At 49.6% G+C, this 27,860-nt stretch overlaps 1 protein-coding gene across 1 annotated transcript in view; it reads right to left on the bottom strand.

Annotated features, from left to right (window-relative positions):
* The window catches only part of SRRM4 (serine/arginine repetitive matrix 4), a 148,676-nt gene that overhangs the window by 45,656 nt on the left and 75,160 nt on the right, over positions 1-27,860 (bottom strand). Inside the window, exon 2 of the mRNA XM_073312368.1 lies at positions 6,736-6,882. Coding sequence (XP_073168469.1) covers positions 6,736-6,882 — 147 coding nt within the window. The remainder of the gene's footprint in view (positions 1-6,735; positions 6,883-27,860) is intronic.

The raw sequence follows: 27,860 nt of genomic DNA, 5'->3' as shown, positions 1-27,860 counted from the left end.
TCATGGAGAATAGGTCCAGCAATGGCTATTAGCTAGGATAGGCAGGGATGCAAAACCATGCTCTGAAGTGTCCCTAGCCTCTCTTTGCCAGAAGCTGGGAATGGGCAACAGGGAATTGATCACTTGATGAGTGCCCTGTTCTGCCCATTCCCTTTGAAGCACCTGACACTGGCCACTGTCAGAGACAGGATACTGGGCTGGATGGACCATTGGTTTGACCCAGAATGGTTATTCTTATGTTCTTGGGTGTCTAAATCTCAAGCCACCTTACTACCTTTGAAGATCTGGCCTTAAACTCTCTGGGCCTCAGTTTCCCATCTGTAAAATGGAGATAATGCCCCTCTCTTCCCCACCCTTTCTTTTCTGTTTAAGTTTTGCAGGTCAGGGTCTACCTCTCACCATGTGTTTGTGATCTTTGATGGGGCTCCAGGCATTGAGATATTAATAAAATAAATAATAATAAAAATAATAATATAGTCCTGTTTATTTCGGTGATTCTACTTGCACAGTAAGATACCACTCAACATGTGTACATATGGTACAGTCTAGGCCTAAACTACTAAAAAATTAGCAAGCCAAGGCCAGGCTAACACCACATTCTGATGGAGGGTCCAATTTACTCTTGCTTTGTCATTTTCCCAGAGCCCCAAAACCACACTAAGCACCAGGCATCTGCTAACCACCAGGTCTCTAATTACAGGATCACTTCACCGTTCCCTGAAATGCAGCCACCTCTGTGGTGATGGGTGGCAAATGTTGAACCACGCCCAGCAACACCACACAAGTTAGAATAGCCAGTGAAGGCTGCCATGTCCCCGGCAGAGAAATTCAGCCCCTCTGTCCTTGTGACAAATTCCCTTGGGTACTGGATAACTGCAAATGGCCAGGCACACACTGCATTCCAGGCCCAGGCTTGGGGCATTTGATTTCATACCGCCCTAGAGAGAATGGCACTTGTTATTTGTTAAGTACAAAGACACAGGGGAAGACCACCCCTGCCCTGAAGAACCCGCAGCCCAAACAGACAACAGAATCCACACTGCGAGACCCAGGGGAGTCTGTTTTGTTGATGTGGGTCAGCAATTTTGGCCTGAGGGGAAGGGGACTGTCACAGGATGTGTCTGCCTTGTAGTGCTCCCTGCTGGCAACGCATGGCATCCAAAAGTAGTGGCGGGGTCAGTGGGCAGCCAGCTTTCCCAGCCTGCTGTCTGTCTCCCCTTTTATAGGGCCCAGGAGCCTTCCCTTGAGCCCAGCAGGGCAGCAGGTTCAGTCACAGGTACACTGGGCCCCACTCCCTCTGAAAGGGGCCAGTCCGGTGACAGAGACCTTTTGGAGGGAGGCTCTGATGGAGGATCTCTGAGGATGTGGTTTGGTAGCCTGTCTTAGGTGCCCTTCATCCACTGTTGCATCAAAATAGAGGAACAACATGCACCACACGTCCCCGTGAGAGATCAAATCCCAGCTTCTGTTCCTAGGCCCTTTTGAGATATATCAGCTTTCCATCCCATTCCAGGAAACATTCTCCCTTTCTACTATCATTTTCCCTTTTCCAATCTATTCCCTGGACACTGGGCTTGGTGGAGGGATTCCTGATTTACACTGGTATAATGGGGAGCAGAATCAGTCCCGCTCATTAGAAACCACTGGTTCTTTTCAGCCTGGTACTGGGTCAGCACGCTGCTTTTTAGAGGCGGAGGGACAAGTTTTTTTTGCAAGATAATAACGATCATGTCCCTCTGTTGCAGATCAGAAAGGGGGATGGAATCGTATTGCATCCTCCAATTAGCATTTCAATATGTCCTCTCTTGCTTTTTTGCCTCTCAAGTAATTCAAAGCGCCAGTGGAAGATTCATTAGGAGATGTAGTACACTGCCTTCTTGGTAACAGGCTTGATGGGCCTTTTATTTGTGGTAAGGTAAAAGAAATGTTGTTTTGAGGGGGATCGCTGTCTTTCTTCAAAATCAGACATCTGTCTCTGTGCAGATGCAGAGGGACTTTTTGTCATCATCACAAGCTAATTCCCTCCTGTGCTGTATTGCCCAAATTTCTAGGCAAATAGCGCTCAGATTGGTTTTCTTCCCTAATTTTTTTGCATAAGTGTTTTCCTTTCATCTGCCCATTACATTTTCCCACATGCCAAGAGCAAACCATACACTTTCAGGGCCAGCAACTTATCGGAGATAAAGGAAAATAACAAACCAAAAAAGAACAAAAGTAAGGTGTCCAGAGAGAGCACGTTGGGTCATTCTAAGATGCTGCATCACCTCTGCCTCACAACATGGCAGATGCCTCTGAAGACAGGGCAGGCTCCTTAGAAATGGAAAGCTGCAGTACGGTGATGCAGCTACACTCCATGTGTTCCCCTTTCCTGATCTTTAATGGAAATTCATAGATGTGAAGGCCAGAAGGGACCATTGCATCAGCTAGTCTGACTTCCTGTACAACCCAGGCCAGAGAATATAATCAGTCCTCCTGTATCAAGCTTCATCTTGCTGGCGTTCCCCCTGTGAGGATTTTCAGAAGCCTCACAACCTCGGAGATCCTCCATCAGAGTCTCCCGCCAAATGGTCTTTCAATGGAGGGAAATCCCCGCACGCGTCATGGCATGGGCCGACCCCTAACTGCCAGGGGTTAGGAAACAACACCCGCTGTGGGCATTATTCCGAAATGGCTCCCCCATTTGACATTCCCCCTCCCCACACACTCTTTCAGAGCCCTTTGCCTCATCAGGCCCCTGGAGTCTCTCCCTCCCACTGCAGTCCTGCTGACGATGGCCTCTCTACCTGAAAGCCCACTTGCTTCACATGCCGGGCTTTGCTCTTGCTCCCCAAGCCCAGATAATTCTCACACTGACCTCAGCGTAAAAAGGCACAAAACTCCACCATCCAAAGTCAGAGGCTGTTTGCCGGGATTGGTACAGGCTCCTCCTGGAATCACTCCCCAACACCATGGGCTGGCCCTAGTGTTGGGAAGCTGAAGGCATCCCAGCTGCTCTGGTAGGTGGCTTCTGCTTTTGTGCCAATGGCCAGAGTAATGCGGGAAGGAAGGTGGTTGAAGTTCTGGGAGGAGACTGGTCCACCAAGGTCTGTACTGTGTAGCAGAGGATCCTGCCCCAGGCCCTGCCCACTTCAGGTGCCCCCGGAGAGAGATCTACCTACTGCATCAGCAGCACCACCCCCTGCCATGTCTGGCTTCATGCTGGCCATCTCCCCTTCCCATAGCAACCCACCCCAAACATGGTGGCTTGCAAGCGCTGACTTTACCACAGACCAAGATGGCATGTGGCCCCTCCCAGCTTGGTACTGTCACGGAGGTGGCATAAGCCTCACTAATTAGCCCAAGGGGGACTGATTGGCAGGGTCCCCCATTCTAGAATGACCAATGGCTTGTCCCGGATTGGCAACTCCCATGTTCCTGCACTGGAACATCTGGCTCTGGAGAGGGATGGGAATCACAAACTCAGCAGAGAAGCAGGCAAAATAACCAGTGTGATGACAGCTGCCTTGGGGACAGATTCCAGGAGGCATTCTCTGCTCCCTGAACATCAACTCTGCCAGGGAATGGGGAGGGAAATCTAGCAGGAAAAAAATTAATATCTTCCCCAGTTATTAACCTGTAATATCTGGACAATCTTAAGGTCCCCTTGAAAGCTCTGGCCAGATCTTCAGTCAGGAGGGACTAATGCCCATACAGCATCCACCTTAACAACAATCCAACATAAATGATTGCTATTTTTTATGGTAACGCCTAGGGACCTCAGCTGAGATTACAGCCCCATTGTAGATATATAGTGAGAGATAGAACTTACAGCCTAAACAGATAGGAGAAAGAAGTATTTCTAGCCCCATTTTACAGACTAGGGACTAATGCCCAGAAAGATTAAGTGCCCAAGGTCACCCAATAAGTCTGTAGCAGAGTTGGGAATTGATCCCAGATCCCCTGAGCCCCCAGTCCAGAGTTTCATAGAATCATAGAATCTCAGGGTTGGAAGGGACCCCTGAAGGTCATCTAGTCCAACCCCCTGCTCGAAGCAGGACCAATTCCCAGTTAAATCATCCCAGCCAGGGCTTTGTCAAGCCTGACCTTAAAAACCTCTAAGGAAGGAGATTCTACCACCTCCCTAGGTAACGCATTCCAGTGTTTCACCACCCTCTTAGTGAAAAAGTTTTTCCTAATATCCAATCTAAACCTCCCCCACTGCAACTTGAGACCATTACTCCTCGTTCTGTCATCTGCTACCATTGAGAACAGTCTAGAGCCATCCTCTTTGAAACCCCCTTTCAGGTAGTTGAAAGCAGCTATCAAATCCCCCCTCATTCTTCTCTTCTGCAGGCTAAACAATCCCAGCTCCCTCAGCCTCTCCTCATAAGTCATGTGTTCTAGACCCCTAATCATTTTTGTTGCCCTTCGCTGGACTCTCTCCAATTTATCCACATCCTTCTTGTAGTGTAGGGCCCAAAACTGGACACAGTACTCCAGATGAGGCCTCACCAATGTCGAATAGAGGAGAACGATCACGTCCCTCGATCTGCTCGCTATGCCCCTACTTATACATCCCAAAATGCCATTGGCCTTCTTGGCAACAAGGGCACACTGCTGACTCATATCCAGCTTCTCGTCCACTGTCACCCCTAGGTCCTTTTCCGCAGAACTGCTGCCTAGCCATTCGGTCCCTAGTCTGTAGCTGTGCATTGGATTCTTCCATCCTAAGTGCAGGACCCTGCACTTATCCTTATTGAACCTCATCAGATTTCTTTTGGCCCAATCCTCCAATTTGTCTAGGTCCTTCTGTATCCTATCCCTCCCCTCCAGCGTATCTACCACTCCTCCCAGTTTAGTATCATCCGCAAATTTGCTGAGAGTGCAATCCACACCATCCTCCAGATCATTTATGAAGATATTGAACAAAACCGGCCCCAGGACTGACCCTTGGGGCACTCCACTTGATACCGGCTGCCAACTAGACATGGAGCCATTGATCACTATTGATCACTAGTCACATTATCACTAGATCACATTGATCACTAGTTTTAATAATTAAACATTCATCTGATCTGCTTCCATGATCTTTCATGTATATTCATGACCTAATTTATTTCAGTGGGAGCTGTGATTTCTCAGCACCTCTGAAAATACAGCTATTTGGTTCTCACCCCTTTCCACGGCCTCTTGACAGCAAATCCAGTTTTTCAGTTCCGGTACCTCCATGGCTCAGGGGGCAACAGAAGAATGAACCTTTAGCCTTCACCCCTCAGCCCCATGCAGATTCTTGTAGAGCCCTTCCTGGTTTCTGCAGATAATTTACTTTGTCTTTGATGTAGAAACTTTCTCCCTGAGTTCATCTGACTTGAATTGTTTCTCTCTGATTGTCATCAAAGTCTAATTAAAAATACACTTTAGATTATTGCGCTAGTTAGCTTGAAATCTGAAGATATGAAATGTGCTTTCTCTCTCTCTCTCTCTGTGTCTCTAGCAGCTTTAACCAAATGGATTGGCTCTAATCCCAGAGATAATTTAACAGGCAGGGCATGGAAAGGCTGTTCACGTCATTTATAAACTTTTGATTAATTTTTCCCCTTTCAAGCTACCACAAGTTAAGGAAGAACTGATAATGAACCTCTGCCCTAACAAGCCCTGTGCTGTTGGTCTGTGATTTAGGCAAGGGCAGAAGGGAATCTCTTATGGTAGGTCTCAACTGCTAGCACCTCCATCACCCACAGCAGAGTACTGGGATGCTGGCAGGTGGCCTGCCTTCAAACCCCCTCTAAGCTAAGGTGACCATATGTCCCGTTTTGGCCGGGACAGTCCCCTGTCCCGGCTGTCCTGACTTTTTGGGGAAAACTGTGCATTTGTGTGGACAAATGCAGTTTTGCTAAAAAAGCGGGGTGGGACTCCTAGCGGGGCATGGAGGAACGTTGGGGAAAGGCCGGTAACAAGTGGCAATGCCAGCCCCGTGCTGGAGGGAGGTCTAGGGAGAGCGTCTCAGGCCAGCTGGCCAGCCCCACACGCAGCAGGGAGAGGGAGGCCTCAGGGGCCCCCACGCATGGGCTGGCAAGTGTGGCCTTGGGCCGCCCTGCATGTGGAGGACACGGTGGGGAGGCTGGGGCCAGACGCGGGCACTGGGATGGGGAAGCTGAGCCCAGCCCTGTGTGGGTGGGAGGCAGGGACGGCTCAGGCCAGCCCCCTGGGGGTGGTCACCCTATTCCAAGACCAGTTTGAAATGGTGGCCATCCACTGCTTGGATGCACGTTCACTCAAGCGCCCGCTGCAGGCAGCCATTTTGGGAAGAGAGGGCCGGTGGCTGCCGCAGCGTCTGGGGGGCGGAGGGGCAGTGTAGTGAGTGTAGGTGGCACGGCAGAAACCCTGCTGCCGCAAGGGGAAGACTGAAGCTCCTGGGGGTGGAGGGCCTGTATGCATTCGTGGAACGGAGCCAATAAGTGCCTACACCTCAGAAGCAGGTGCGATGCCATCGCTATCACAGTGGGGTAGGAACGCCAGGTTACCGGGGTTGCCGGGGGGAGCTCTGCTGGATGAGTTAATGGAGCGACTCGACTGTCGTAGGCTCTCACAGGCCATTCAATGGAGACTGCGGCAGAGTGGGACTCCCTGCAGGGACAAACTTGCAGGGGTCCGGCAGGGGGGTTAGGAAGATGGCTAGTACACCCCTCCCACAAAACCTCACCCCACTGCATTAGCCACTGCTCCCAGGAAGGGCCTCAGCGGCTGGGCTCTTACCTGCGGGATCTGTGGTGGGCGTACTGTCTGCTGTCCTTTCCTTTCACACAGCCATTGGTGCTGGAGGCCTCCTGAGCTGTGTTTCCTTTCGGCTTTTCCAAGCGTCTCTCCTCCGTTGGGCATGACAGGCAGCTCGGCGTCTCAGTGCTGGGCAACAGATCAGAGAAACAGAGCAATGAGGGGCCGTTCTCCAGGGAGGTCACCTTGTCTGAAGGACTACAGCCGTTAATGTGTGTGTTACGCTCGTGCTCAGATGCTCCACCCGAGACCAGAGCCCCCCGGTGCTAGGCGCTGTGCAAACAAACAGTGAGACAGTCCCTACCCCAAAGGATTTACAGTCGAAATGGTGAAGCAGAGGGTGGGCGAAAGGAAGGAAGTTTCCCATTTAACAGATGGGAAACGGCGGCCCAGAGAGATGAAGAGAGTTGCCAAGAGTCATCCACTGGCTTTCAGGCCGGAAGGGGAGGCCTCTGCTCCCAAGCTCTGTCAGCAAGGTGGGTAGAAGGAGAGCCCTGTGGGAAAGAGGCGGATATGGGCTCTGGGTGGACTGGTGTTTGGTACAGATTCATACACAGGTAGAGCCTGGGGTGGCGGAACCGGGTGGTGGAGGGGGCTAGCGCCCCTGCAATGGACATACTGGTGAGAGGTAGATCTAGGGTTCTGTCCCCCCACTTGTTTTTCACCCCCATGGTATCTCACAGAGGAGAGAACCAGAACCGGAGGGGATGAGCAGCCACGGCAGCACATAACATCAGACCAGCTACCAAGACGCAGGATGGATTCCCCAGCCCATCGTGGTCCAACCTTTCAGCCACTGTGGATCCTGATGGAGACACTGGAGCCAGGAGTATGAGTGTCAGCCACCAGGGTGGGGTGGGGACGGGACAGGGCACCAGCCACCGAGCTGGGTGGGCGGGACAGGGCACCAGCCACCAAGGAGCTGCTGTAGTAGAAGCAGTAGGAACTACTGGGAAGCCCATCCCCAGCCTGGAGATGGCTCCCCAGCTACCCGCCCTTCAGAGGGAGCTTCCACCCGGCCCACCTAAAGCTCTGGATGTGAGAAATAACAGCGAGCAGAACGGGAGGCGATGGCTCTGGGATTACACACAGCTCTCAGGACACCGTCACCTCCCATTCAAGCCACGTGAGGCTTAGGTGGAGAGAATTCTGTTCCCAGTCCCTTGTGTGTCACAGGAAACAACCAACGTTCAAACGAGACTCGAGAAAACACTTGTCTGAAGTCTGGCTCCAGCGCGACGCCGACCTGTTTCCATCTGCTTTCCCGTCAGAGCTGCCACAAGCATTGAGAGACCGAGGCTGGGAGACTGCAGCCTGGAGATGGCTCATTTAACAGGTAAAACAGGAAGGAAAACAGCCGGCAGGAGAAGGGAAAAGCAGGTCCGAACAACAACACTCTCTAATGCAGTAGGCACCAAACCCCTCAGCAATATGGAGAGTGATCCCAGCAGGCAGGCTGTGCACTCTCACTCCAGTTGCTCCTGGCTCCGAGCTCTGCTGGCCAACCTGCCGTACTGCACTATCCGTGTTCCCACTCCGAAGGCTGGCACTGCCCTTGTGCGGCTTGGCTGGCACCCCCCTTCCCTACCCAGCTGGCATGTCTGAGGGCAGCAGTGTGGCCAGCACAGCCCCCCGGCCCTGACAGACCCAAAGAGACTCCCTGAATGAAGCAGGACACAAGTAGCAAGGGAAGGGGGTAGGCAAGGGAGAGTCCAGGCTGTGGTCCTACCATGAGCACCAGTGATGGACTGATTTTCCTAAAATGCCATCAGCGTCAACTCCTCATTCCAGGCAAAAGCTTCCGTTTAACCTTCCAGGAAGGGGCCGCTCTTTTTCTGCAGAGATGTCTTGCAGGCACATATTCCTGGAGGGGTTGGACAGGGTGCAAGAGGAAGCCAAGTCTCCTTGAAGTTATGAGCTTTCCTGTCAGCTTCAAGGGGCTTTGGGTCAGCCCTTGAGGTGGCAGTGGTGTAGCAGGCTGGCCGGGGCACTGGGATGAGGGGTGGGTGGAGCGATGGTTGGGGGCAATTCAGTGACAATAGAAAATGTAACCGTGACACTGACAGGCCAGATGCCAGCTCTTGCCCAGGCTGTAGGCATGAGCTAAGAACGGACAGCCTCGTAGCTGGAGACCAGACCAGGTCACCTGTGTGTTACCTTTGCTCCAAATAGGTATTAGTCTTACAATACTGCATTTACTGTTTAGACTCTAAGAACTGCTGCATACGTGACTCTCACTTATATACATATATAGGTTAGAAGGTGATAGTTAGTGTTAGTTCTGGAACTGTAAACCGCCTAGTCAGGAGCAAAGCATTACCCAGTGTGAAATATCAGTTTGCCACAGCATGTGTTATCTCCTCCCCAACAAAAGAAGGCCAATAGACACCAAACAAACCATTGGGGAACATAAGAGGACAAAAGACTTTGTTGATTGTTCTACCCCCACCCCCCACCCGCTGCCCACCCATGAAGAGGAGACATGCATGTGAACTTGTCCCATCATCTTGAACTCTGGGGGAACGGATGAAATCCCTGACAAGAAGAAACTGCGTCTTTTTGGCTGTTCGAACTCTGAATGGCCAGAGACTCTAAACTGAAGCCAGAGATCCCTGGGGGCTGCCTCCTGGGTCTGTCCTGAAAGACACTTGGAATTGACAGATCACTACACTTCTGTCACTCTTAGGATTTAAGAACATAAGAATGGCCCTACTGGGTCAGACCAAAGGTCCATCTAGCCCAGTATCCTGTCTTCCGACAGTGGCCAGTGCCAGGTGCCCCAAAGGGAATGAACAGAACAGGTAAACATCAAGTGATCCATCCCCTGTCGCTCATTCCCAGCTTCTGGCAAACAGAGGCTAGAGCATTTAGATGGTAACTCATTGGCGTGTGTATGTTTGCTTGCGTTAACCTGAAAATAACTCTTTTATTCCGTTTTCCTAGTTAATAAACCTCTAGACAATTTATTACAGGATTGGCTACTGCTGTTGTCCTTGGTGTAAGATCCAGGGTCCCAACTGAGCTGCAGGTAAGTGACTGGTCTCTTGCGACTGGAAGCAGCCTGAATGTGGTGTGATTTTTGGTGCAAGTGCCCATTTATCACTAAGCCCAGTTTGTCTGGGTGGCAAGATAGACATGGCCTTAGACTCTCCAGTCTACACTAGAGAGCTTACAGCGGCAAGGCTGAACTGATGCAGCTGCACCGCCTAAGATCTCTCGTGTAGCCACTCTCTCCCCTCGAGATACTTAAACCACCCCCAGCAAGGGGCGGTGGCGATGTCAGTGGGAGAAGCTCTGCCACTGACATAATGCCACTGAAACTCGTGTCGCTCAGGGGTATTCGGCATAAGTTTTGCTGACAAAAGTAGTAAAGACATGGCCTAAGGGGACGGCCTGAGACTCCACGGTAAGACTGTTCCAGTGATCCAGGAGTTCCCATTTGTTACTGGCTTGGTGAAATCGAATCCTAGACCACACCGTTTGGGGTGTCTGTGCTGTCTTTGACAGCCTGCCCTGAGGCAGGCACTCATGGTTGGGAGCCACTCCACACAGCAGGACAGCAACCAATCACCTGTTGACATTTTTCTTACATCGATCATCTACCTTGTCGAGACCGTGCCCCTTCTTCTGTGTCTGTCCGGCGTCTCACACCATGGGGGCAGGGCGGATGTTAATGGCTAATATGCGTAAGAATAATGGATGCATTACCAAAGCCATATTACTGCAGTAGGCAACGATCAGTGGCCTGGCTGACTGTCAGCAGATGGACCAAGCAGCCAACGGAAGCAAAGATGGGACCTCCAGCTGGAGATGAGACACAGTTTAGGGAAGCTTGCACGGCCACTGTGCAATGCCATCCCTGCACAATAAGAATCAGGAGATTTCAGCACTGGGGCTTTCAAGATAGCACCCCATGGGTGGCATTAATTATTACAGAAAGAATGATCAGTTGATGAGATATTTACATGTCTTCTACTCCCAATTCCTAGTACTTCAGGACAATAGATATTGTAACCAAACAAGAGGAAGTTCTTCTGCATGTAACCAAGCTGCACATAGAAAAAACTCAGCCCCTGGTCTGTTTACATGCAAGTTAACCTGCTGTAAACTGATGCACCGTTCTTCGCCATCAGGCGTTCAAAGAACAACCATTCTTCTAATCCAGGGCAGGAAGCTGCCCCAGGCAGCAGGATGCCAGTAAAAATCAAGGGTGAGTAGATGACCCACAGCTCATTGCTCTCCCAATTGGCTTGGGCGATTCAATGTTTCTAATACCTGCTTAATCAAAAGAGGTGGCTGCTGCTTGGGCCGTAGGTGGGCAAGAGCAGGGAACATGGCTTGCCACGTCCCCGCCAGATAAGAAACAAAACAAAGGAAAAAGCAAATATTCTACTGCGTTAATTTAAATAGCTCCTGCGTGTCCTGGATCCTTAATGAAATCTTTACATCTTGGATTCAGACAAGACACAGTCAGACAGTTCTTAGGGCCTGCCAGCAACCTGGAATTTACAATTTACATTTGACACAAACCATAACTGACCATAGGCCATGGCTTTTCCTTCCCACCCCCGCCTCACTCCTGACCTGCGTTGCTTTGTGAGCAGACAGCTCCTCACCACTGCGTTAGCAAATGGAGTCACAGCCAGTCTTTACGCTCCCAGATTTATTTTGACCCCACTGAACCACGGCTAAACTCAGAACATGGCACACATGCGAGCGTGTCGTTAAAATGTATGCACAGGAGGAGTGGAGTGGAATCAAGAAGAATGGCGGAGGTGATGGTACTTTATCAATGCTGCCAAAAACGGAGTCTTTCAAATCTATCCCAACTGGCATCTACAGAGAGCATCCTAAAAGGACACACCGTCAGTTGCTGTAGTTTCCATTAAAAAATGCAGCTGGCTGTGAAGTTCTCACCAGCTGGCAGAGAAAGTCTTTTGCAGTCTAAACCCCAAACCAAAAGAACTACTATTTGGTTACCAAGAACTTTTAAAGCCCACGTGTAGGTAGGACCTACACTGAAACAGGACTTTGTGATCAGCTCCGCACTAGCTGAAACTTAAGTGATGGATTAGGTGAAACTTACTTGGTTTTAAGCCTCAGAGGGGTAGCCACGTTAGTCTGGATCGGTAAAAGCAGCAAAGAGTCCTGTGGCACCTTATGGGCTAACCGACGTATTGGAGCTTGAGCTTTCGTGGGTGAATCCCCACTTTGCCGGAAGCTCATGCTCCAGTGCATCTGTTAGTCTACAAAGTGCCACAGGGCTCTTGCCGCTTTTACTTGGTTTTGTATTTTGTTAAAGACCCCAGAATGGGGGCAGGTGGGTGACCCTGGGTGATTTCAGGCTGAGTTTCAGGGGAACCTGGCCTCTGACTGGTCTGGGCTGGAACCTGTATGAAACTCAGTGGTTGGTTTCAACCCTAGCAAATGGGGCACGGAGATTTGAGATCCAAAGCCACTGAGCTCCTTGTGAACCAAACACACTGCTCTCAGTTAACCTGTGGGAGCAGAGGGCAGATGCAGCCTGTGTCTGCAGGGACAGCCAGGGCCCAGACGGATGAAAACCAGAGTGAGAGCAGTGAAGCCGTGTCAGACTCAGGGCCATAAAAAGCAGCCGGGTTTGGTTTGGGGGAGTACAAGGGGGTTCTGTCATCCCCCAAACAGCAACACTCCTAAGGAAAGACAATATGTTTTCAGGCCCGTAAGATGTTTATTTCAAAGCCTGGAAAGAAGAAGAGAGAGAGCAGTAAGCCACAGCAGGAAGGGTCGCCATAAACTCTGTTTCCTTGGTGTCACCTGCAGCGTTACTCAAATAAATAAAACCAGCTTATAAACTTTCCATCCTGACCTGGATCTGGATCTGGGGGATGTGACTGGGGAAGTCGACAGGAAGTTTGGCTATAGGGGAGTGCGGTGGTAAAAGGGCGGCTCTGCAATGGGATGGGAGCAATGCTGATGGTCCTCTCACGCCATACTGGCCTGGCTGCTATGGCTCAGGGCGGGGTGAGCAGCGGGGTGATGGGGATGTGGAACAGCTCTCAGAGACACTAGCCTCCCATCGCACATTACTGACCCCGAATGCCCATTGCAGTCAATGGAAAGACTCACCTTGACTTCAGTGGGGTTTGCACCAGGCCTTATACCAGCACCCCATCAGACTAGAGGGGTTGAATTTCTGAGGCCTAGAAATAGTTACAGGCAGTGAGAGCTACCTCCTGCCCCACCCCCTCTGGGACCAGCCCCATCTCGCTATCTCAGGCGTGTGGAGGGGAGGCAGTTCTGTAGAAGCTGGAGGGAAGGCAACATCCCGCCAGGGCTTTGGAAGGGAGCCACTTGCAATAGCCCCTGCTGCTCCCGTGTGTTCCTGCTCCTGGAGGGGCAATGGATCTGCAGGGATTGGTGTGGCTGAGCGGGGATTTACATGGAAGATGATGGAGCAGGAGGAAGGAGGAGTTGTAAGTGCAATGCACTGCGGAATGATCTTACAATACACCCGAGTCACTAGAGCCCATGGGCTGTTTGCCCCCCGGCCCCACCAGAGCACATGAAGGAGGGGAAAATGAGAATTTGCTGTTCCCATCCACGTCTGGTAGTCTGACCGGTAGGGCATTCCCCACCAAGGAAAAGACAGCCCAGGGTGTCGCACATGGAGGGGACATGAGAATGGGGGCAGGGGGTATATCACACACACAGCCCTACCCTTCCTTGACTCACAGAGCTAGCTGAAGTCTGACATCAGCACACACTGCTGCCAACCCTTGTGATTTTATCATGAGTCTCATGGTGTTTTCCTTAAAGCCCCAGCTCCCGGAGGCATGTGATCAGGTAAGAAGCTTAGTTTTCATTTTAAAAAAAGAAGTTTCTAGTCTTCGTAGCTGCAGAGCAATGCTGGAAAACAGGACCTAAGTGTTCCCTAAAGGCTCAGCAAACAGAGGCCCAAGGAAAAGAACCATTTTTAAAAAAATTGTTATTTGGACACCAGTCTCGTGATTTGGGGGGCTCAGATTCATGAGTTGTGCACACTTGGGGTTTGATGTACTGGTGCTGTCCCTTTAAAAATCCAGCCCCTCCCTCCCACGCGCTCTCTTACTTGCTGCCTTCAGCAGAGAGTTGGTTTGGAAGCTGTGAGGACAAGGCCTCTAAATCAAATCAATGCCTCCAGCAGGATAGAGGCAGAGTGGGAGGAGGCGGAGAGGCTGGCTCGTTCCCTGCTCCCAGCCTGGCACTTGCTGGGAGTTCCAACACTCGTCCCAGACAGGGGAAGAAAAGGAAGTAAAGAACAGAGCAGAGCAATACAATTCAGTTGCCGACAGCCGCTACCCCACACGGTGTTGGAACGCAACCCAAAAACTATATACTGAACCAAGTCAGCCTTTCCTAGACGCTTTTAGAATTCAGGGGTTTGCTCTGCGTCAAATTGATCAACTGCCAGCGGCACGTTTGACAGGCCTGTGTCATTTCACAACATGGGGGAGGGCTCGAAAAGGCCAGTTGAAAGCAACAACCCCCCAAGCAGGATACAAAGGGGAAGGAGAAGGGGGATGAAAGGGCCAGGAAGAATTTAGGGCACTGCCACCCAAGCATTAAGTGGTGATATCATGGGAAGAAGGGGTGTGTGGCAGGGAAGCCCTGAAAACGTGTCCGTCTGTCCAATAGATGGCTGACCTTCCTGCCTGTCTATGAGACCCAGCTGAAATCTTTTCATCCGAGGGCTTTTTTCCAACCCAAAAAGTGTGTCTTTACAAATGATCTGAATGTTTTTGTGGGAAACGTTTAGATTATTTGAATTCTTCCCAATTCTTCATTGAAACAAAATATCCAATCATTCTAATTTGATATGAAACATTTTCTGGCCTTTTTTTGGCGGGGGGAGGTGTCCTCCCCCAACTCTTTTTCTTCCTTCTTTCCTTAGGGAGAAAAGTTCAGCGGGGAGAAAACCTCACAGTTTCCATTTTGATTCAATGAATTTTTTTTTAAAAGTATCCAGTTAAAGAAAATTTTTTTTTTACAAATTCACCTGGAAACTAATCACCAACTTTCAGCCAGCCCAACGATCTCCCTAATCTTTAAATATACAAGGGAAGGGGAGCCTATATATATATATATATATATATATATATATATATATATATATATATATATATATATATATAGAGAGAGAGAGAGAGAGAGAGAGAGAGAGAGAGAGAGAGAGAGAGAGAGAGAGAGAGAGCGCGCACGCGCTGGGTAGTGCACATTGATGGTGTTTAATGGATTATAATATCAGGGAACATAGGACTTGCTGAACTGGGGCAGACATAGAGCCCATCTAGTCCAGTGTCCTCTCTCTGACAGCAGCTAGCACCAGATGCCTCAGAGGAAGGTGTAGGAGCCCCACAGTAGATGAGATGAGATAGTCTGCTGTCCATATTAGGGCTGATCCTGATCTCAGGGTCTCTCGAACAGGGTCTGTCCCCAGGTTTTCAGAACTCCTTCTCTGGGGGGAGAAGAGCCTGACTGTGCTGAGAAATGACACTGGGAAGGAGAAGAACCTAGACGAAACCTCTGTGCTCTCCTGGAATGACCTCTGATGGAAAGAGCCAAGCTGGGTGATGTGCACACCCTGCATGGGGCTGGGTCAGCACTCCTGGCTCCATGTTGTATGGTAACGGTAGCATTATGTTCAGCTTGTCAAAAGAAGATCAGGAGGTGACTTGATCAAGGTGAGTAAGTACCTTCACAGAGAGAAAATCCCAGGTACTAAAGGGCTCTTTAACCTAGTGGAGAAAGGCAGAGCAAGAACCAATGGCTGGAAGTTAAAGCCAGACAAATTCAAACTAGAAACACATTTTTAACAGGGAGGGTGATGAACCACTGGAGCAAACTGCCAAGGGAAGCGGTGATTTTCTCCATCTCTTTCAGATCAAACCTGGATGCCTTTATGGAAGGTATGTTTAGCCAAAGACAAGTTCCTGGGTCCAATACAGGGGTAACGGTGAAATTCTCTGGCTTGTGTTATATAGGATGATCACATTGTCCTGGCTGGCCTTCAGATCTACTCACCTACTTGCAATAAAGCTCTAGGTCTCTTCCCAGCCTCAACATCAACTACCAGTGAAGATACAGGGATAATTGCTAAATTTGCTCAAAATAATTAGCTTATGACCTTTCCTGAGCCCCTTTTAAAAACATGCTGCCTGCCTTTGAGGCTCAATCATTAGGATCAATTACCAATTTTCCATAATTCGTGACCTGTGGAAACCCTCTCTGGATGGATTAGTTAATTGACAGTATGCGGGAGAACTTACTGATAGTTTTGCATGTCCCCAAACATGCATCTGGCAGGGTCCATTTGTACACGAGGCTTATGCGAACCAAGGAAGTGGGCTTGAACAGGCGTCTCAGCCCATCATTGTGCAGGAACTGTTCTTTAGTGCATTGTCAGTACAAAAGGGTCTCCAGTTGGCATGACGATACATAGCTCAGCTGCTGTACTGTGAGGGGTCTGGAGCGTCTTTTCTCAGGTCACGGGGAGCAGGAATCTTAGTACCGAAGCTCCGGTTGAGACTAATGGGGTTTGGTTTTGTTTTGTTTCCAGGGGTTAATTCTTACTTGGCCTTGAGGCAGCCAAGGACTACTGTCTTGGAACAAGCTATGCAATATTTCCTCTGGGCTTGGGAGTAATTATTGATGGAAATAATTATCCTCCAATCCCATCAAAGGCTGACTTAATTTCAACCAGTCTCTTCTGATGAACACTGGATAGCCTCTAAAGCACTAAACTGGCTGGTAATCCCTTTGGATTGAGCTCTGGAGATGTCAATTTAATTTTTTTTTTTTGTGATGGTCTGTTAGTCTTTCATCTCTGTGATGTAAAAGCAGGTTCAATTTTACATGAAAGCTTAATCTTACTGGAGAGGATTATCACAAGACTTCTCCTCTTCTCCTCAGAAACAAAATCAAGGAGAAAACACCACACAGCCAACCGTCAGAGATCGTGCTTCAGTCACACAGCCGTTCAAGGGAAAATGGGGAATAAATAGATCCAGTTGACTGCAGCCTTCCCGGCACCGTGGGTGGCATAGCGTGGATCGCTCACAACAAGGAGATGGCACAGCTGTTCGCATAACCAAGTAATGCACTGGGCAGTTTCATGTAGGGCAGTCAGGATTCCATTCGGATGTTAGCAGCAGGCACCAGGCAGCCAGAGGGTCGGAGAGGAATGCAGTGCTCCGGGAGTTGGGTTCAAAGCAAGAGCAAGCTCCGATGGATTTGAAACAAGCCACCCTCCCTGCAGTTATTATGCTCTGTATTACAGATGTGCCCCAACCACAGCCGGGGACCCGCTCTGCCAGGTACCATTCAGACGCATAGCATGAGACAACCCCTGTCCTGGGGAGCTTGCAGGCTCCGAGACAAGACGGACAAAAGGTGGGAGGGAAAATGGAAGCACAGAGAGGTGCCCAGAGTTACACAGCAGACTGGCCATAAAGCTGGGCACAGAGTCCCCTGTGAGTACGTTGCTGGACCGCCCTGCTCTGGCAGCAGCAGAAAACTGCCCTGTGGTACAAGGAGCAGCCCGACCTCAGGCCCTTTGAGTGTAACTTAATGGGAAGCCTCATTTGCACAGTGGACTTTTCCCTCCCGTGCTGGGAGCGTCATGAACAGCCAAACCCATCTGACCTGATTACATGCCCAAGGTACTATAATCGGAGCGACGCCGGGCTCAGCACTATAGAACTGGCCACCTGCCTCATCTCCTGTGGCTAGAGAGGTGGGGTTAGTCCAAGTCAGGGAGGGTTGGGTTACTGGGGTTTAAGCCACATTGGGGGTCTGATCCTGAAAGGTGCTGAGCACTTCCGTGCGGTGCTTGTTTCTTTCAACGCCATTTACCTTCACTGGGAACTGAGGGCACTCAGCACCTTACAGGCTCGGTTGGTTTTATATTTCTGACCCTAGACTCCTGCCCAGGTTACAGAACATCCAGAGCTGCTTGGTGCCCTCTGCCTGCCTGCCTTGGTCCTTGTTCTTTGCTTACGCCTATCCCCCACAGGTCATGTATCAGGGTGGGCGGAATGGCCCACCATCCTTCTTCCCCTTCCCCCGCAACATTTCCAGCCTCCAAACACACCAGGAGTAACATCACCACCTCCTAAGTCATTGCTAACCCTAGTCGCTTGCACGCCTTAGCAGCACAGCGAGCAGAACCTGTTAGCTGGCTAGCAGACGGAGCTGTGGCTGGTTGGCATGGGAGTTTCTCCATTTCTATTTGGCATTTTTTTCTCTGATGCACAAACAATCTATCAACCAACCTCTCTACAGAAACCAGTGCTCATTACGTAGCCACAGCAGGCCAGTGGGTCTTGGGTCACCTGTTTGCACCACAGTAGCCTGCATACAGCCAGCAACTGATTTCACCAAGGCCTTCCACGGATACAAAATGTCCAGCACGCAACCCTTTACCCCGGCCCATTTAGAGACCCGTCTTTGGTAAAGTACTTCTAACCCAGAATGTTTAAACCGCACTTTCAATGTCCCCATCCTACCAGTAGGTGGAGCCAGTCAGGTGGGGAAAACTATAATTCAAAGCTAGCCAAGGTTCATTCCATTTCATAATTAAAAATATCTAATACCAGCCATTTCACAGCCCCAAATTTGAATTTTTGTCATCCAAATGTGACATTTGCTATGGCTTTTCCTACGGTAGTATCTTTGGCAGAACAAAACACTTGAAATAGGAGCACTTTAGCATGCAAGTGACCCATGGGCATTAAAATACATTCCTAAATTGGAGCAAAAAAAGCATGAAACTTCAGAACTATTTGGTGATATTGTGTGTGTGTGTGTGTGAGTGAGAGTGTGTGTGTGTGTGAGAGAGAGAGAGATGACCAATTTTATGAAAAACTAACTGCAAAATTTCAGTGCTTTTGAAGCTGAGGCTCAAATATTTTGCACAACCCTGACACTCATAGCAAAAGAGTGGCCAGGAAAACAGATCACATGGGGGCAGACAGTTCAGTGCTAATGCTGGAGGAAGAGACAGACCAGCTGAATCAAGCAGCCTTATGTCTGTTTTAGATATTGAAAACACAAATCCAACCCAAGTGGTGTGGGTGACCCGGCTGATCTCCAAAGGCCAATAACGAATAAGTCAAAACTCCCCGAAAGAGACTAGCACGCTATTGCAGTGTGAGTTGCTATGGTGCTGGGTGCTATAGGACTGGGCCAGCCAGACAGGAGACGCATGTGGGAAATGATCGAGTCTGACAGATGCCTATGGGAAGGGCTCCCGCTAGACCCAGCAGGGGACAGTTCACAGGCAGCTACCTGACTGCATGAACATCTCTTGGTTTGGGGTTAATGGTCCAGCTGGAGCCTGACACTGATCAGTAATATTTTTCCCCACTAGTGGGTGGGTCCCCCCAGCCCATTAGTACCCTACTCTATATCCATCCTGCAGTGAGCAACATGGGGAGCCTGTCAATTAATTGCCCCCTTGTATCTCCAGTCCCTCCTCTGCCTTCACTCCTTGGGATGCCCAATAAGCTGCTGCACCTTGAAGGAGAAGCATCTGTCATCCCATGGCGATGGGGGGGTGGGGGGCGGCAGGGAGTTCCACCGAAGTAGCAGTTTCTAAATGTCCGTGCAGGCTGAGAGCTTTAGCTCCTGCATGAAATGGCAGAGCATTGATCCTGATTAATGCCTTCCCGCTCTCCTCCACCGTGGTGTGCAGCTACCTTCTAAAAGCCAGGCCCATTACCCTGGGATTGTGGGTTTATTGAAGCCTTTTATCTTTATTAGGGCGTCAGCCTGCCTCTCTCCTTTTGCACACACGGTTCTGCCCACGCTGGCTCCCTGATGGGCTTTCGCAGCAGGGACCGTGGAGATTCAAGTAGCTCTATTCCTTCAGCTGTGACGTGCCGTGGCCTCCTTTGCTCTATCATGGAGGAGTAAAAGTATAAACACAGATGACAACTGCTAGAGGAGCTCAACATGTCAGCAGCCTCCGGGATCGCTGCAGCCAAGCAAACCGCGCCGCATAGACAGATGGGCTTGATCTGTGGAGAGAGAAAGCCTGCCAGACATTCCCAGGTACATCCACACTCTTCAGTGTGATCCTTGATGGTACCTTCACTTGGATGGACGTTACAATTCACCGGCAGAGGGGGAAATCAATCACAGGCTCAGGGAGGCTAGACGGAGTCTGACACTGCATCACTTAATTTCAGCTCAGCTGTCCTTGCCATACATAGCAGTGGAGAGAGTGGCTAACAGTAGACAAGGGGTTCCTAGCTAGAGCAGAACTTCAGACAGGTTTTTTTTTGGAGGGGGGTGAGGGGTTGGTGCCATCCCTACACTTTGAGCCCTGTTTATATGCTAAGTTCCACCCACCCATTTAGATTTAAATCAGTTAAAAACCTATTTTGTTACAATCAGTACAAAAGCCTGTGTGGACACTCTGGATAAGCCTGGTTTAAAATCAATGTCAGAGTGTCCATCCAGGGGCGTGCCCCAGCTTAACTAAGGCAGTTTAAGATCATGAAAGTGCTGCAGCTCTGAATACAGACAATGCCGAGGGCCTGACTGCTAGAACGGCCGAGTCGCTCAGCTCTAGCTGAAGCCCATGGGAGCTGCAGAGGATCCACACCAGTATCAGGCCTCTGATGTCCTGCATTCGCATACAGGATGTGGAGGCTCTGTCTAGGAGCCTGTCTTGGAAAGTTGGATCCACCAATCCGGGCGGTTTCTACTGTTAAATTCAATTTGCTTCACTTCTGGCTTGGGACACAAGTGAACCAAATCTGGCCATCTGAGACTAGTCTCCGGTGGGTATGTATCCACACCTCAACCCCTGGCCCTGCGGCCTGGCCCGCTGTGGTACCTCCATCTGCCAGTATATATGCAGAGAGCCAAGGACTAGGGCAGGGGTGCAGAGAAGTTGTTTCACGGTAGGCATGAGATGCCTCGGTGTAGCTGCTGTGATAACAAATCCTGCCCTGTGCTATGCTTTGCTCTTACCCAGAGTCCGTGCTTTGTCTAGGGTTGTGTGCAACACAACACAGGTCAACAATGATAGATGAGCACAAATGTGTCCCATGCCTAGGTTAGTTCATAGCGCTTGAGGGAAGGTGTCCCATGCATTAAAGCAGAAGGAACGGATTTCATGGGAAGAGGGCGAGGCTGTGGCATGCAAAGGGAAAAAGTATGGCCTAGTGGTTAGAACACACTTGGGAGTCAGAGGGTTCCAGTCCCAGCGCTACCATAGCCTGACTGTGTAATTTGGGGCAAGTCATTTAAACTCTCCCTAAAGTCCTTCAAAGATGCCTAAACATTTACTGCCCTACACTGGGAAATCTTTGCTGAATGTGCCCTCTGAATGCCACATTGGCTCATGACAGATTGCTTTCCTTTGAGCTTCTGCCCCTCACCTAAGAGCTGCAAGAGTGTGTCCATCTCATTAGATTTGTTTTGCCATGTGGATTGGGCTATAGCTATTTAAAACGTAGAGGCGGATTCCACAATCCTTGCGCTGAGTAGCTCTTTGATCATTAGCTCCCAAAAGTCAATGGTGCTACTGGTGGGATCAAGTGCTACTCAAGTGAGTATGGGTGGCAAAATTGGATCCTATAAGCTCCTGTTGGTTTCTGTGGGCTCCACGGTGTATGTGAGAATGGGAATGGAAGAGGGGATCTTATTCTCATTGACTCTAAGGCCCGTTTACACAGAGTGATGTAGAGCAGCCTTAGAGTCAATGAGAATAAGGCCCAAAGCTACAGCCAGGCCAGCGTTTGCTGCTTCACGAGGCCAAGACACTCAGCGAGGACTTGCAAGTGATCCCTGCTTCTCTATCACAGGATATTGTGTTCAGAGCAGCAGCTGTGTGACATGGTACCGTGCCCTACAATATGTCACCGGGTAATGCAGACAGTAACGCGTGCTGCCCCCGGGCACTTTCAGGACCTGGCTTTTTCGAGCAGTGCGATAATATTCTCCCCTTGATGAAATACGGGTGCTGGAGCTATTGCTCTGTATTTGAAGGCCCAGCACAGGGGCCTTTCCAGCTGATGGGTCTCACTGATGGGCAGGGGTGCTGAACAGCGATCATTGTCCCCCCAGTGAGGGGCTGAGATTTTGCACTCCTCAGTCTAAACTGAGTTCCCCTGGTGTCTCTCTGGAGGAGGGGTGGTTTCCTGCTGCAAGGGCTCATCAATCATCGTTTTTCACTGCAGTAAGTCCGCTCCCGGGTGCTGAGTGACATTGACTTTCAGGTGACCTTTCAGCCGCCGGATCTTTTCACCCTCCAGCTCCAGAGGCAGCTGCCTTTTTCTCCACATGAGGACTCAAGAGCAACTAACTCCAAGCTTGGCAGCTCCTCCTGCCCCTCACCACAGCCCCGCTTTGCCTTCCACCTGCTTTGCAAGCACCAGCATGAATGCAAGAGACAGGGACGAATGGAAAAATTGCTTTGGCAAGTCAGTTGCTTCCAGGAGGCTTTACCGAGGCGATCTGGATCAGAGCCCCGTCAATGCAGACTGCCACAGCTGAATCACACGGGGCTTGATTGCTAGAACCCCATCACATGCAGGCGTGTTGGCCATTAGCACAATGTCCACTTTTGCCAAGAGCTACTGCAATTACTTCCTGTGTGGAGTATAATGGAATACTGCATTGCTAAGGGTGGAATTCTTCCCTGTGCAAAGGGCCAGCAGTAAGTTGACCCAGGCAGGAGTTAAGATCTTAAAATAGGACTTTATGGTGCATAAGCCTCTGCCCAGGCCAGGGGGAGAATTGCATCTTCAACTAGCAGTGGAAAGCCAACTCTTCACCATAGTCTTGGTGGGTGCACTTACCTCAGGGCAGGTGCATGTCTAAGTACTCAGTTGGGCCTCCATGGCAGGTAGATGCCTGCATGTCCTGCTCACGCAGCCTGGAGTTATTTGTGGATGCAGTACAGTGGAGGCCGGGTTTAGGACAAGGAAGCTATTGTGGATTTACATCTGGGGAACCAAGAACATGACAGGCTCTTATGAGTCCATGGTAAGCAAGTTTTCAGGCTCCATCTTCCATTCCCAAGGTTCCTGCTCAACTTGACCTTTTGCCCGTCATTTTCAAGAATCACGACCTGGTGCTCAGCGTCAGACAATGCAGCAAAGAGAGGTGCAAAGTAATCCGTTTTCCTGTACCATGACCAGTAATAGAGCTCCATGATACAGCATCCCTGTTACTGAACGCCAGGCCAAACACTTACCACTCTGTACACACCCATAAAGCCATAGGAGTGCTGATTGGCAGGGCACTGCACCTAAGCTTGGGCCAATCCAGACAGAACATAAGAACGGCCATGCTGGGTCAGATCAATGGTCCATCTAGCCCAGTATCCTGTCTTCCGACAGTGGCCAATGCTAGGTGCCCTAGAGGGAATGAACAGAACAGGTAATCATGAACTGATCTATCCCCTGTCACCCATTCCCAGCTTCTGGAAAACAGAGGCTAGGGAATACTTCAGAGCATGGTTTTGCATCCCTGTCCATCCTAGCTAAAAGCCATTGATGGACCTATCTTCCATGAACTTATCTAGTTCTTTTTCGAACCCTGTTATAGTCTTGGCCTTTACAACATCCTCTGGCAAAGAGTTCCACAGGTTGACTGTGCGTTGTGTGAAGAAATACTTCCCTTTGTGTGTTTTAAACCTGCAGCCTATGAAAACAGGAACTCATGATCACAGTTTTGAGGCTGTAACGAGGTACATGACGTCAGTTACACTTGCCAGTCTCATGCATGTAGCATTTTAAAGCACTACGTAGGGTGTTCTGGAGAGATAATAAAGAAACTTTACTACTTTGCCCTTTTCAGCAGCAAATAATTTGATTGGCTGCATGTTCTCATCCTCTCCTGTTTGCAGCCGCAACTGCCTGCAGTGAAGAGGTGTGGTGAGCTGCAGTCAATCAGAACGCAGAATACTAAAAAGGTTAAAACATCTATAAGGAACTTATTATTAGTTTTGAGTGTTTCACTGGGTGTTAAAATGATGATGGATGCCTCCTTCCAGCAATAAAAACCATCACACGGTCCCCTCCTCAGCTGCCTGCTAAAGGACGTGAGGAAAGATCTGGGCAAGATGTGTAGCCCCCTAGAGGAACAGACAAGGAAATATCATCCTTCCAACTGCCTGCTGGTCCTTTAAAAAGAGCTGAATTTTCCCTGACAAAAGTGGGTAGATGAATGCAGGTTGATTAAATCAAGGGGAAAAAATCAATTAAATTTAAATAGAGAGAAAGATTAGAAATCAGGCACAATGCTTTGTTAATTACAGCACCTAATCACTGGCTCAAAAAAACAGCAACTTCTGTGCATTTCATTTTATATACCTGTATGTATGTCTGGAGCCAGAGCCCCATAATGAGATGCATATTACCCTACTTGACTAGTAATTGACTAGGGGACCTTGTCTGTTTCATGTGCAGAAATGATCTGCTATAATAGCCAAGGCTTTCAAGTGTTTGATGATTTCCCCCCACCCCGCCACCCCCGTTTCCCTCGGAAGAATGACACCAAAGAAACTCTTGCCTAACATTGTCGCTTATCATTTCCCCCTGGATGATGTGTTTATTGGGCAGAGATAAGTGCAAAAAGCTTATGGATACAATGTGATTAAATGTCCAATCTGCTTTCCTCTTCAGCCATTGGAATTAGATTATTGCAAACATATAAATGCTGGAGAAAATAGCTAGGGTTGCAATCAGCGTCCAGCTGCCCGAAATATAAATGACTCAGAACAGGAACCTCCCTCAGTGATTGTTCTCTCTAGGGTGCTTTGTGCAGGTTCGGCTTTTCTTTTTGATTCCCATCCTCACTGCAGCTTACTCCTCTGCTGCCCCCATGCAATGTAAAATAAAACACTGACTGTAATGATTTAAGTGGAACTTTTTGCAATGGGGCAAGCAAGCAAAGATCAAATCCAACTGATAAATGAGTTCCATTTGTCTTTTTAGACTTTCTCCCCTCAAGTACATGTAGGTTTTAGCCACTGTTGAAAACAAACCTTTGGGGCTGATTTTCTGTTGCCTTTCAGCCTGCATGATCATTTGCACCTCAGCAAAGCGAGCGTGCGAGACTGCCCTGACTGAATAGTGTTCTGCATTCAGTAAGCCTGGGGCTCAGGCTATGTTGGCAGAGCAGCTTGGAGCCCGTCTCTCGGTCTGGGTCAACAGGCTCTGGCAAGCAGGGCTCATGCTAGTGCTCTAGAAATGGCTGTGTAGAGAGGGCTTTGAGGCTGTGGTACTGGCTGGAGCTCCATAGCCCACCCCCTCTGCACTTCAGAGCTCGAGCTCCAGCTGGAGCCGCAACCTCCAAGCTCTGTCTACACAGCCATTTCTGGAGTGCTGGGGAGAGCCCCACCAGCCAGAATTTGTTGAGCTGGGGCTGGGAGGCTCACTGCAAAAGACTGTGTAGACATATCCCAAGTGACTGCAGGAGATGGACGGGAGCGCGGAGTTAAGTCCCTTGGAGTGGTCTATATGGACATGGTCCAGGTTGGAAATGCATGCTCTGCTTGTATAAGCACAAGTACCCATTTCCCCCTTGTTCCCCCATGTCCCTACTCTGCAGTGCTTGAACCAGCGAAGGCTGCTTGCTCACATCCATCCGTCTGCGTGTCCATCCATCTATCCAGTCTAAGTTCTTTTGTAATGCCTTCATTGTTATAGCTAGTCTCCGCTGGAAGACGGAACATCAACGGCCTGTTCCAACTCCCATTACGATCAATGGCTGTAATGGCGGTCAGATTGGAACCAGAATGAAGAGCTATGCAGCCATTGCTAGGGCCACTGCCATGCCATTGGCAGAGGGCACTTTGCACAGGCGCGGTGCTGAGCGGCTGGGCACGCAAGGCAACAGTGGCCTCAGAGAGGTGTGGAGAGGATGACAGCCACCCTGCGGCTAAGCAGGCCCACATCCTCTTCCATGAAATGCAGCTGAGCAAGGACAGAGGCCATTGAGAAAGAGCGCCTGGCCATGGTGTGGGCCCTCAAGAAACTAGAGCCATATCTCTTTGGGCGACACTTCACCGTGTACACCGACCACTCTCCCCTGACCTGGCTACACTAGATGAAAGGAGCCAACACCAAACTCCTGAGGTGGAGCCTGCTCCTGCAGGATTATGACATGGACGTGGTCCATGTGAAGGGAAGTGCCAACATGATAGCAGATGCGCTGTCCCGGAGAGGGGGCCCTGAACTTCCCCAGGTCACTGGTCAGAGTGACCCCGCTCAGTTCAGTCTCGAAGGGGGGAGAGATGAAGCTTGGGACAGGGATTTTAGCCTTGTACTTTCCTGTAGAGAACCACAGTATAAACAACAACTGACATGCCAGGGTAGCAAAACCCAACACCATGCTTGGTTCCAGAGGGTCATCAACTGTGGTCTTGTGTCGTGCAGGTATTCGGTACTCGCACCTCGCCATACCTGGTAGCCAAGGCTCAGTTGACTTATATATCAGAAAAACCTCCCATAAGGGGGCTTGATTTTGACACCTGCACTCATTCTGCATAGAACCATAACTCCACTAGTGAGCCCAAGCCCCGCTTGTTATGGCCTGATTCTGCCACCTTACTCCCATGGACTATTTGTACCGGAAGGTGCTACTCAGTGTAAGACTAGTGAGAGTGAAGACTGGCATGACATTGCTGTAAAGAACTGGGACTAACTGTGTCTAAACAGCTGTTCCCTTTGCTGTATACCCCCAGCTCTCCTGGTTACGTGGAGCTGTTTAAATTCTGCAGACATAACAGTAGGAAATACCAGCAGTGTTTCCAAAACACTCCTTTGAGCGGAGAAGCCTGGGGTAGTAAAATTCCCCTTTTATTTTCTCTCTCTCTTCTCAGCTGATTGAAAAAGAAAACGGTTGAAATATTCCTTTGTCCCAGGAGAGAGAGGAAAAATAAAGGTTGTAAAGACATTGCCAAGCAAAAACTCCAGCAGATGTGTTTACGCAAATCTATTTGATACATGCACTAAAAATACCTCTTTAAAATTAGGAGACGAGAAAATCTCTAAGCTCTTTGCGCACACAAACAGGAACACACACAAAAACCTCAAGCCAGGTTCCTTTCCCCACCTCATTCAAACAGTTTGTATTAGTGCGGCAGGACCCCAGCAGTTTGTTATTGAAAATTATAATGGCAAATCACCAAGATATTTTCCCTGATTACACAGATTCCAAGCTGGTTCCATTTTAATCTTTTCTTCACTACTTTCTTTGCAGCAGTGGAGGTGCCAGCTGCAGATGAGTTCGCCGTTTTCGTTAGGCATTTGAAACACAGAAGAAAAATACAATTCCATGCGATACATTTTTCATCCAATTTTGTTGGCACTGGCCTTCCACCTCCGCCCTGTCTCCTTAAGCCCTCCCGGCTATCCAGCCTCACTCCTGCGAGTCAGATTGAGGTAACTGTTCCTTTTGCTACTTATGCTCCAGAAACATGTAATGACTTCCCTTGTCATGGTCAGGGCTCAAAGCAGCCTGCCTTCCCCCGGCCCCCCCCCCCAGGGGTTGATTCGTTATGCACGATTAAATCAGAACACAGGAGCTTCCCCGCTGGAACAGACCAGTATCCTGACTTCAGTGGTGGTCAGTACCAGATGCTTCAGAGGAAGATTGTGCAATTTGACACTGTGGGGAGTAATTTCTCCCAGACACCAGCTGGTGGTCTGAGCAGTTCATACGGTGAAGCATGAGGATTGACAGCCCTTGTGGAACAAGGCAGCAGATTCTAAAACCCTATGGGGGCAATCAAGGCTCTAGTTGACCATCTTTTCATCCTAGAGAGGGTCCCAGTTATGCTGGTCTTTTCCGTGGCTCAGCCTGCAAGTAACACTCTGCTGCATAGCCATTGCCGGGGTAAATGGCTGAATCTGCACCCTTCCCAGCAGACTGTCTAACTACTACTCCATTTTCATAATGGCTTCTGAGTCCCCGACCATCTGGGGTCTCAGGCTGGAGCCAACGAGTTCTCCAGTCTGTCAAGAATAGAGAATCTTCCAGTGAAACACACTGTGGTCAGAAAAGGCCAATCTGTTGAACTCAACATGGGATGTGGAAACATAATTGGGCTTGATGACTTTCCATCC

Source organism: Lepidochelys kempii, chromosome 15, assembly GCF_965140265.1.
Source record: "Lepidochelys kempii isolate rLepKem1 chromosome 15, rLepKem1.hap2, whole genome shotgun sequence".
Classification (NCBI taxonomy): domain Eukaryota; kingdom Metazoa; phylum Chordata; order Testudines; family Cheloniidae; genus Lepidochelys; species Lepidochelys kempii.
Note: the sequence above shows the minus strand (reverse complement) of the source record. Positions and strands in the feature narration are given on the sequence as shown.